Genomic DNA, 12,061 nt, shown 5'->3' with positions numbered 1-12,061 from the left:
GACTTGCTCCCAGCTCGCCCCGCGAACCAGCTGCGGCTCCCCAGAAGCGGCCCCGAGCCGGAGGCTCCCCGCCACTTGTTTAAGCATCTTTACTCTTTATTCCCGGGCGAGTGGCGACTTCCGGGGAGGAGGCGACTTCTCTAGAACCCCCTTTTGGGGCTTGGGGGCTCCCAGCTCTCCCGGTCGTCTCTCCCCCTCCGTGCTAACAGCAGGCGGCGGTCTGGGGCCGCCAGACCCCCCGAGGGGCTCCGTGGGAAGCCCTGGGCTGGGGGGAGGCGAGCTTCTCCGCTAATCTCTTGGAAAGTTTGCAAAGAAAGCCAAGGAGCCAGCCTCGTAATTGTTGACAACATCGCCCTCACTCTCTCCCTTTGTTGAGAAAGAATGAATAGTTGGTAGTGTCGCTCCCTCTGCGTCGGATGGGGAGGGGGAGGGGTGCAGGCTGGGGATTGGGGTTTCGGATCAGCCCAACTCCTTGCTGACTGGCACCGCCACTTTGAAAGTTCAATCAGGTGTCGACACTTGGTGGAGAGGTCGATGGGCACCGTGGGGAACTGGGTAAGCCGGGGCTGGGATGTGAGGGCGAGGGGGGTGCTGGAAAAGTCTGGCTTGGGTTTCAGTTGGCTTGAAGCTGGCTGCACAAGCAAGACCCTTCTGCTAATTGGTCGTCTGCTCTCGTCCAAAAACTTTTAGCTGAACTCAAAAGTAGAGCCAAACACTCAAGAGATTCTTTTTTAACCTTGGTTCTTATCTATCAAGGCTACACAGATCTCTCATAGGAAAACGCGCTGGTGGAGAGAAGGTCGGTCTAAGAGAGGATAATCTATCTCCCTGCCTATTGCCAGGGCCAGAGATCCGGGAGGAAGGGGGAATCGGGGGCAGGAGGTGGGCCTCTGCTCTGAGAGCTCAGGCCGCGGGGGAAGGGGCTAGTAAAAAAAGGGAGCCTCAGGCCAAGCGGTTGCCGGCGGATGTGCCAGAGTGTGTGTGGAGTTTAATGTAAAAAACTTGCCAAGCCCAGGGCTCCTTCACTGCCTGACTTCAGTTTTCTCTAAAACTGTCGCTGAAAAGCCTGACATTTCCAGGATGAGCAACCAAGATCTCAGTGTCCTATTCATATAGAGGGGGCTGCTTGTCAAGTGGATGCTGATCTTAAGGCCCTTATCTGGTAAATCCTATGCTGTGTTGCTTGAAATACAATCCGTGGAAGAATTATACATACTTCAATCATTTGGCTAGACTTCATAAGATTACTTCAGAAAATGATAAACGGATATTCTTAATTCCTAAACCAAAGCAAAAAACTTCAAGTGGCTATGCCAGTTTTATTTGTGCTTTTGCATCGCCTTCTCTTAAGTAAAAATTACAGATACATGTTGTAAATTCTCATTGTCATAATGGGGTACAAGAAGCAATTCCTTTTTTTTTTTTAAGATGAAGAGGCAGAGTGAAAGGAACTAAACCACTAAGCTTCCTTCAGTGCTATGGGGGTGGGGCTTGAACCTTGCATTACAAAGCAGCACACTATCCAAGTGAATTATTTTGCTTGCCTGAGCAATTACTATTACAGAGTTGAAAATACAATAGAAAATTCTCCAAGCCCATGCTAGCCAGGTTGCTATATTGAGTTTAACTTGAAAATTTAGCTGATCCTTGAGAACTATATGGCTTGAGCTGCTCAGTTCATTAAGTCAGCCAATCACTAATACTGAATGGAAGAGAAAAGGATGACTATGAGAGATTGGAACATCAGATTGGGGGGTGATATATATATATATATATGAAGGTGTCCTAAAACTAGTCCCATGGGACAACAGTAGTAAGTTTTGGGCCAGTTTAATGTTATAGCAGATTTTCTACTGGTGGGGTCAGCTCTCCTAATTCCCAAGAGTCAAATATCTCATTTCAGAAACAAAACAAGCAAGTAGGCTGTTTATCTCAGCCTCCCCTTCTGTGTGATCATCAGCTTCTTTGAGACAACTTTGTAAAGCAGGTGTTTTGCTTTGTTTGCAAGTATTTCAGAGCACAGCTGCTGGCCAGGGCTAGGCAGGTAGTATATGGGTAAGGAATTTGCCAGGCTCTTCTCTGAGAGATTTAAGTTCTTCGAATGTTCACAAGTCTCCTATTTTCATATTAAGATATGGAGTCATTGGCCTTTGTATAAATTTCAAGATTTGACATTAGACTGATCCAAGACACTGTTAGTTTACATGCACAGGAGCATGTGGTGAAATAAAATGGCCAAAGTCTCACCTGGATATTTCAATTAAAGACTACATATGGTCTCTCTTGCAGGTGTGTGTGTGTGTGTGTGTGTGTGTGTGTGTGTGTGTGTGTGTATGTCCTGCTAGTTTGGTGTATTTGTCTGTTGCTTGAGGTTAAAACATCTCCCATCTTATGACCCAAGAGCTAGTACAGTGGCTACAGTGTTGGACTTGGGCATGAAGTCCTTTGTTCATTCCAGGAATGATATGTGTCAGAGTGGTGATTTGGTTCTCTCCCCTCCTCTTTTGATATATGTATCTCTGCATCCTTAGTGGCTGCAATCGTCCTCAGAAGTTACTTCATTTGTGAACTCTTGTAATAGGAATATGATGACAACTAGGTTAGACATGGTCTCTGCCTTGCTTAGAGGAGATTTACTGTTTATTAAGCACTTGCTGTTATGTCAAAGGCTTTCTACAGACAATTACATTTTTTCACAACATCCCCATGGAATAGGTATTAGCTTTTTTTTTTTTTTCTCCAAAATGAGAAGCTGTCAGAGGTTGAGTTAACTTGTGCCAAGTAAGTCAGTGACAGAGTAGAAATTGGAACCTGTAAAGGTCTGAATCCAAAAGCTAGGTGCAGAGTCATACCTTATTTGATTTTTAAAAATCAGGTGGGTGGGAGTCGGGAGGTAGTGCAGAGAGTTAAGCACAGGTGGCACCAAGCGCAAGGACCAGCGTAAGAATCAAGGTTTGAGCCCCCGGCTTCCCACCTGCAGGGGAGTCGCTTCACAAGCAGTGAAGCAGGTCTGCAGGTGTCTTTCTCTCCCCCTCTCTGTCTTCCCCTCCTCTCTCCATTTTTCTATGTCCTATCCGACGATGACGACATCAATAACAACAATAATAACTACAAGGGCAGCAAAAGGGGAAAAAGAAAATCTTTATAAATAAAATCAAGTGGGTATGTTAGGAGTACAAAATGACTTGGGATATCGAGACAGAGACATCTCCAAGTGGAGAAAACCTGAGGAAGAGTCTGGAAACTCATGTTTAGTGTCTACTGTCCTCTTCCGACCTTGTGTTGCCACCTCTAGGCCTTCACATTTGCTAAATCCCCAACCAGAAACTCCTGTCCAATATTCTTTTGAATGGTTTCTTTTTTTTTCCAGGTCTCCTTCTCAGACCACTGTAACCTAAAGTAGCCTTTTACCCTCATCAATACATTGTCATTCCATTCTATTATCTGTCCTTTAGTGAATTTAAAGTTGTAATGTTATCCAGTTTTTGTCTATTGGTCAGACGCTTCCATCACAATATAGGTAGCCTTTTGAGAGCAAGATCTTGTCTAGTTTATTTGATTCTCAGCCCTGGTATACTGTAAGCTCTCAGATAATAGATATTTAATTAATTAACATTTCCCTTATTTAAAAGAATGAAAGGGCATAATTCTCAGATTTTTATCTACTTAGTGCTCAGATATGGTAGACAGTTTCTTTATGAAAAACATTTAAAGTAAAATCAAATAACAAATAGAATGAGCTAAAAAACTACAAATGAGCTCCTTTCACCTAGAATAATACCCCCTCTACACTTCATTTCTCTCTCTCTCTTTTTCTTTCTTCTGTCACTAGGACTTTACCAATCCAGGCCAACTTTTTCAGTTAGAAAGACAGAAATTGAGGGGAAGGTAACCATAAAACCAAAGCTTCATTCATTGTGGTGGGAACTGGGATCAAACTTGGGTTACACACATGGCAAAGAAACATGGAGTTTCTCTATTTCTTGCCCCATTTTTAGTTTTTGTTTTTTGAAGTTTTGTCTCTGGTCTGGCTCTACCCTCGCTGCTGTCAAACCTGCATAGGGCCATGATTAAGCCAGCCATGCCAAGTTACTAGGTATAGACTAAAGCAGTATTTTTATGGAGACAGTGAGTTGTAGAGGAGAGGCCAGCCTAAGTATTTCCCATTTCTCTGTAGTTGAGAATTATCATTAACTTGCATAATCTTCCTCCAGATTTTTTTTTTAACCAGAGCACTGCTCAGCTCTGGCTTATGGCAGTGTGTGGATTAAATCTGGGACCTGAGAGCTTCAGGTATGAAAGCCTCTTTGCATAACCATTATGCTATACCCCCACCCTAGCTTTTTTCTTTTTTACATATTTTAATTAATTAATTATTGGATAAAGACAGTCAGAAATTGAGAGGGGAGGGGGAGATAGGGAGAGAGACAGACACCTGCAGCTTGCTTCACCACTCATGAAGCTTTCCCCCTATGGGTGGGGACCAGAGGCTTGAACCTAGATCCTTGTGTACTGTAATGTGTGTGCTCAACCAGATGTGCCACTATTTGGCTTTTTTTTCTTATTTTTTATATTGCCACCAGAGATATCTCTGGGACTTGGTACCACTCCTGGTGTCCTTTTTTTTTCCTCTCTTTCTTTCTTTCTTTCTTTCTTTCTTTCTTTCTTTCTTTCTTTCTATTGGATAGGACTGAGAAATTGAGAGAGGAGGGGGAAATAGGGAGAAAGAAAGACACCTGCAGGCCTGCTTCACTGCAGGTGGGGACTGGGGGCTTGGATTTGTGTTCTTGCACTTGGTAATATGTGTGCTTAACCAGATATACCACCACTAGGCCCCCTCTCTCCAGTTATTAAGCTCTTTCACATCCTTCAGATCAGTATCCCTTCCTTAGGAAGCTGCTAGATTAATCTAGATACTGGTCCCCACACCAGAAATCACCAACACTTAGGCTTCTCCCATACCAACATCAACTTCATGAGGGTAGTCATGATACTGTCTCTACCACCCAGCACAATACCTACCTTGTAGGAGAGCCTTCATAAATGTGTGTTTAGTAGAATGAATGAATGTTTTTACTGACTGAATGGCGTTTCCTCTTTTACTCAGATAAATCTGAGTGGATATTGCTCTGTATCAGAGACTCTGTGGTCAACTTTAACTCCACATTAGGCAATACTGGGAAGCTCTGATTTCATTGGTCAGGGTTAAGACATGGGTGTTGGGATTTCATAGATTTCCCAGAGAAGTCTTATGAGTGACTGTGCTGAGAACTACTGCTATTTATTTTTATAATTCCTTCCTTACTTTGGTCCCTGTAGTCTTTTTTATTTTATTTAATTTATTTTTTATTTTTTTATTTTATTTATTTATCCCCTTTTGTTGCCCTTGTTTTATTGTTGTAGTTATTATTGTTGTCGTAGTTGTTGGATAGGACAGAGAGAAATGGAGAGAGGTGGGGAAGACAGAGAGGGGGAGAGAAAGATAGACACCTGCAGACCTGCTTCACTGCTTGTGAAGCGACTCCCCTGCAGGTGGGGAGTCAGGGCTCGAACTGGGATCCTCATGCTAGTCCTTGTGCTTTGCGCCACCTGTGCTTAACCTGCTATGCTACAGCGACTCCCTATTTTATTTTATTTTTTTATATTTATTTATTTATTTTCCCTTGTGTTGCCCGGTTTTTACTGTTATTGATGTCGTTGTTGTTAGATAGGACAGAGAGAAATGGAGAGAGGAGGGGACGATAGAGGGGGAGAGATAGACACCTGCAGACCTGCTTCACCACTTGTGAAGCAACACCCCTGCAGGTGGGGAGCTGGAGGCTCGAACCAGGATCCTTCCTCCAGTCCTTGCACTTTATATCATGTGCACTTAACCCACTGAGCTACCATCGGACTCCAGGCCCCTATAGTCTTAAAGCAGCAACGAGTAGAGAAAGCATATAGTTCATGCATATTGCATGGTTCCTAACAGCTTAAGAGGCATTTCCATGTCTGTTACCACATCTGATAACAAGCTAAGGGCTCTGCTCTCTGGTATAACAATTCCCTTTAGGTTGATGACTCTTACTGATCTGGCTTCTAACTGCACATATGCATATCGCCTCCTAGATGAACTGTCTCTCTGGTACCTCACATACAGCAGCTCAGTACAATCCCTCCCCATGAGTCTTCATTTTATCCAACTTGCATGTTACAGTCACCCTACCCTACCAGAGCTGTGGTTGCCTTCCTCCCAGCCAGAGACCCTGAAGTCCTAGTTCACCCTGTCCATTCTTCCCCTCCCTCAGCCATTGCTCCAGATTAGGTTCATTCTTTTCTTCAGAAATCACCCCGGCTGACCTCTCTGCCCCCTCCCCCTTCTCTTTTTCAACAGGACTGGGTCCTGTTGTCCTTCTCAGGTCTTCCCTAGCACATTAGAGTCAATTCCAGACCCCTTGACACAACTTTCAAGCCCTCCTGATCCTGACTCTAAAGCTGAGTTCCTTCTAGGAAAGTCTCTGACTCAGGCCTCAACACAGCCATAACCTGGCTATGGAGGCATTCCCCTGGTGTTGATGGACTGTTCTCTTGGACACTTTCCTCTGTGATGCTCAACCTTTCAAGCCTTTACTGTGATGCCCTCTCTGAGGACCTTCACAATCTCCTTTTTAAGATTAACCGTGGGGAGTTGGGCAGTAGCGCAGCGGGTTAAGTGCACATGGTGCAAAGCACAAGGACCAGTGTAAGGATCCTGGTTCGAGCCCCCAGCTCCCCACCTGCAGGGGAGTCGCTTCACAGGTGGTGAAGCAGGTCTGCAGGTATCTGTCTTTCTCTTCTCCCTCTCTGTCTTCCCCTCCTCTCTCCATTTCTCTCTGTCCTATCTAACAACAACGACATCAATAACAACAATAACTACAACAATAAAAAATAAGGGCAGCAAAAGGGAAAATATATTTAAAAAAAAAAGATTAATCGTTCTTCCCTCCAACTTGTGAAGAGTCTCTATTGATGAGTTACATTATTTTCCCCCTGGAAATTCATGGTGAGAATCAGGGCTTGGGCCTCTTCTATTTCTTCCAGAATCTTTCACAGAGTAGGCATAGTTGAAGGTGGGAAGGCATGTATTAATGTCTGTTGATGTTAGGGAATAAGCTGAGGTGTGGTAACTTGTCTAGAGCACATTGACTCAATCTTGAAATCTAGTTAGATTTTGGATGAGCAGAGAGGAGACAGGCTGCTCCAGACACTGGAGCCAGGATAACTTCTGCCCATCATAGCCTGGAAGTAGTTTCATAATAGTATGTATGGTGTTTTGCACAAGAGAGTTCTCTGGAGTGCCTCTGGACCTCCCTGAAGTTCCTTGAAATGATACAGATTTGTCTATGAAAGAAGTGCAGATAGCTTGAGCAGGTGAGTCCACAGGTGTGTGTGTGTGTGTGTGTGTGTGTGTGTGTGTGTGTGAGAGAGAGAGAGAGAGGAAGAGGGAGAGGGAGAGGGAGAGGAAGAGGGAGAAGGAGAAAGAGAGGGAATTTTAGCTAATTCTGTTAGTGATGGTTAGGAGGGAAGGCCAGGGAGAACTTGGTTCTTTTTTTAATAACGGTGATTAATGTTAAGCTGTGCTGACAGTGTGCCAGGTACTGGCCAGACCCAGGAGGGGCCCACGTGGGGACTCACAGTTCTATTGTTCTGCACTCACTGTGAGCAAGGCCTTCTGTGTGGTCCCATTTAAACATGGAGCAGACAAGCCCCAGAATTACCACTAGTCAAAATGCTCACCATGAGCAGAGTCAGCGCCCAAGTTTGGCAAAGGAACTGAGAACAGAGTTAATATTATATGCCTGGAATGAAGGGTCTTTTTCTACCCAACCCCCAATACTCATGCATTTCTCCCAGTTATACTTAGAAGCAGTGAATCACTTGTTTTGTGTTGTTGCTAGGTCCTTCACACAGTCTGCTGGCTTTATCTGGGCTGCACTCTACTCATTACAGTACTCCTGCATTGTGAGCTTCAGGAGGGCTGTATTCTTGATTGTACCAGCCGCATCATCAGTCCCAATTCCTTTGTGGGACTGACTTCAATTCCGTTTATGGAAGGGTGGTCTGTTGGGAGGGGATTCTGCAGGATGAGAACAGCCTGCAGAGCTAAGAGATAGTCTCTTCTCCAACCCCAGGGATGGCCAGTGCATGGGGCTTAGCTATGCTGCTGTCTGCCCAGACTACTCTGATGCTGTGACAGCTTCTAGAATCAGAGACTAGCCTGAATTTTTATTTAGGCTTATGTTTCTTTTTCTGTTTGGTGACCTTAAAATTTTTTTTTTAATTTATTTTTTCCCTTTTGTTGCCCTTGTTGAAAATTTTCTTTTGTAATTTGGCTTGGGTCAAAGTCACAGTTTAATTAATTAATAAATCTGCTTTTTTTTTTTGCCTCCATACTTACTGCTAGAGCTCAGTGTCTGCATGATGAATCCACTGCTCCTAGAAACCCCCCCTTTTTTATATAGAGACAGAAAGAAATTGAGTGGCAAAGGGGGAGATAGATAGGGAGAGAGAAAGAAAGATACCTGTAGCACTGCTTCAACACTTGTGAAATTGAAATTTCCTCCCTGCAGGGGGGGGGGGTAGGGGTTTGAACCCAGGTCTTCACATATAGTCATGTGTGTGTTCTGGGTGCACCACTTCCTGGCCCCCACAAGTTTATTTTGTGAGGGGGTGGTTTGGGTTGCTGTCCTGCTCAGTGTTCACATGGAATTAATTAACTTTATTTTGCCTGCACAACGAGTCCACAGCTCCAGGTGATCTTTTACCCCCTTTTTAAATATTTTACTTTTCTTATTTGATAGGACAGAGAAAAATTGAGAGGGGAGTAGGAGACATAGAGGGGGAGAGAGAGAGAGACCTGCACCCCAGATTTGCTGCTCATGAAACTTCCTCCTGCAGGTGGGGACCAGGGATTGAACCCAGGTCCTTGTGCTTGATAATGTGTACACTCTACTGGGTGCATTGCCATCCAGCTCCTCAGGGTCCACATTTCCACTAGTGGTCATAGCTGGGAACGGTTGTTGGGGCTAATTTTTGCATGCAGCATATATACTAGTTTTCATTTCTTTTTCTTTCTTTCTTTTTTTTTTTTTGCCTCCAGAATTATCGATGGGGCTTGGTGCCTGCACTACAAATCCACTGCTCCTGGTGGCCATTTTTTTCCCTGTTGTTGCATAGGACAGAGGGGGAGCGAAAGATAGACACCTGCAGACTTGCTTCCCCATTTGCAAAGCAACCCCCCTTGCAGGTGGGGAGCCAGGGACTTGAACCTGGATCCTTATACTGGTCTTTGTGCTTTGCACGATATGCACTTAACCCAGTGTGCTACTGCCCAGCCCCCTAGTTTTTATTTCTTTCCATGCTCTTCTCCTTGTTCCCCGAATTCTCTTCCCTGATTATCCAGGCACCCATGTGCATTGCTGAACTCTCTAGGTGGCAGTCTCTGGGGGACACTGTACTTGGAACTCCCATCCCAGTGGCTTTCCTCTACATTTAAGCCCACTGGTATAGGGAGGGCTGGTCCACCTCTTGACCTCTGACCCTGGCCATCATCATTAATTAGAGAACATTGATTTATCAGCACCAGATCTCTGCTAGAAAGTAAAACAGCCCCACCACACTGGATAGCACAACTGTGGAGTTTCTCTGGCACTGAAAGTCTTCCAGCAGCTAAGGAATTCCAGTCATCTCCATCTGTTCTTATCATTTACAGCAGGATGGGAATATGTGAGCTAATTGTCTAACATATTTATAATATTTTCCTCTATTGCATTTGTAGCTGAAAGCTTGGGTCCTTCCTCAGTAATCTATTTTTGCTAGTCCGGCTTTTCTATCTGCTTTAGTCATCTGAAATAATAAAATGGCTCATATGCCTGTCAAGTCTCTGAAGAGTGTTTGCCCTTTTCTATGGGTGGATCTGCTGCCCATCCAGGCCTCTGTAGGATCAGAAAGGAGATGAAACTTTTTTTTTGCTTGTTTTTTAATATTTATTTATTATTGGATAAAAATAGAAATTGAGAGGAGTTGAGGAGATAGAGAGGGAGAGGAAGACAGAGAGACACCTGCAGCCCTACTTCACCACTTGTAAAGCTTTCCCCCTACAGGCGGGGACCAGGGGCTTGAACCTGGGACCTTGTGCACTGTAATGTGAGCGCTTAACCAGATACACCACTGCCTGGCCCCTGGAGATAAAACATCCTATCCATATTGCTTCTCACTAGTGATACCATTAAATGTTTATCTTTTTATACTCCACAAATGTTTCCTTTTGTTGCGCTGTGTATTTCCATTTCCTCTTGTAAGCAAGAAGTCTGTGCTTATCTTAGATTTATACCTTCACTCTTTTCCCCATAGGTTTGAGAATCATGGCTGCAGGAAAATTTGCCAGCCTTCCCAGAAACATGCCTGTGAATCACCAGTTTCCGCTGGCCTCGTCCATGGACCTTCTGAGCAGCAAGTCACCTCTCGCTGAGCGTAGAGCAGATGCCTATCAAGACGTGTCTATACACGGCACCCTTCCCCGGAAGAAAAAAGGCCCTCCGCCCATAAGGTCCTGTGATAGCTTCGGTCACGTGGGGACCCTCCCCCATTCCAGATCACCACGGCACAACTCCCCACTGACCCAGGATGTCATCCAGGAGCACTCGCCACAAGACTGGAAAGCCGATACCTTCACTTTCAGGTAACTGCTTTGACTATTACAATTCATGAGTGCATGCATGTCATCAAGGGCTTTTACAGAAAATCTGTTTACTAGGGGCAGTGTCAAACGTGCAAAGTAGAGCAGACTGTTGAGTTGCCTTCCAAGGTCCCATCACCCAATTTTTAGGGCCTAGTGTTGGCCACTTCTGCTAGGTCTGAACTCCCCACCTACTTTCCTGGTATTATGAAAGAAATCTAAGGCCTCATTTTGTTTCATCTGCTGTAGTTAGATATACCTTTCAAAGACAAGGACAGTTATTTTAAAAAGAATACAGCTACAATGTAGAAACTATAATAACTAAAAAAAAAAAACTTAAGAAAAATGTTTTTACTTATTTTTAATGAAAGAGATACAGAGAGAGACCAGAGCAGTGCTCAGCTCTGGTTTATGGTGGTGCTGAAGATTAAATCTGGAACTTCAGAGTCTTGGGCATAAAAGTCATCTTTATGCTATTTCCCTAGCCCACCTTTTCTTAATATCAACTCTAATTTGAGAATTGTTTGAAGCCAACTTCCTATATCAAGTCCTTCAAAAGGAAGCATAATTGCATTTTTTTACTATAAGATTTTGACCTACATCCCTTCAATTTCATAGCAACACCAGATTCTCTATAAATCACGACTACATCTCCTTATATTTCATTTCATTGCTAAAATGAAATTTTGTGTGGTTGCCTCATCAGGTCTGCTTCAGAATACTTTAGAATAATTGATTTTTTTTTTTCTTTCTACTCATCAGGCACCTGGGAAGTAAGCCTTATGGTTGTAAAATCTCTTTTGAGTTTGTAAATGGGTATGATTGGCTTCTGCTTGTTTGAGCTGGTTGTTTTCTTTTGGGGGTGGGGGGAGGGTCAGTAATCTGTGAAACTATCAGGCAAAGAAGGGAGAGGTTTCTTCTATTGTATCTATCCCCTGGTAAAAGAATGCCACATTGATCCTTAGCTCATTTATTTGTTTGACTCCATATATTGAGCATTTACGTTAATTAGTGTGTTGATTTTTCTTAAACACCAGTGCTTCACTAGGGAATTTATGTCCATTTCCTCTCAGTATCTTTATATATATTTAAAAAAAATTTTTTTTTCTCTTTTTGTTGCCCTTGTTGTTTTATTATTGTTGATGTCGTCGTTGTTGGATAGGACAGAGAGAAATGGAGAGGGGAGGGGACAATGGGGGGAGAGAAAGACAGACACCTGCAAACCTGCTTCACTTGTGAAGCAACTCCCCTGCAGGTGGAGAGCAAACCGGGTTACACCGGTCCTTGTGCTTCGCGCCACCTGCGCTTAACCCGCTGTGCTACCGCCCGACTCCCACCTCTCAGTATCTTAACTGAATGCCTGTT

The 12,061-nt window shown here is 44.0% G+C and overlaps 1 protein-coding gene across 4 annotated transcripts in view; it reads left to right on the top strand.

Moving 5' to 3' along the window:
* The window catches only part of BCAR3 (BCAR3 adaptor protein, NSP family member), a 338,182-nt gene that overhangs the window by 187,792 nt on the left and 138,329 nt on the right, over window positions 1-12,061 (top strand). For 3 of the 4 annotated variants that reach the window (XM_060202099.1, XM_060202100.1, XM_060202101.1), the window contains one exon: window positions 10,372-10,699. In XM_060202099.1, the coding sequence (XP_060058082.1) occupies window positions 10,372-10,699 (328 nt within the window). Of the gene's footprint in view, window positions 1-438; window positions 556-10,371; window positions 10,700-12,061 lie in introns of those variants that run through there. The other variant, XM_060202103.1, reaches the window with a different exon arrangement.

Source organism: Erinaceus europaeus, chromosome 11, assembly GCF_950295315.1.
Source record: "Erinaceus europaeus chromosome 11, mEriEur2.1, whole genome shotgun sequence".
Classification (NCBI taxonomy): Eukaryota; Metazoa; Chordata; class Mammalia; order Eulipotyphla; family Erinaceidae; genus Erinaceus; species Erinaceus europaeus.
Note: the sequence above shows the minus strand (reverse complement) of the source record. Positions and strands in the feature narration are given on the sequence as shown.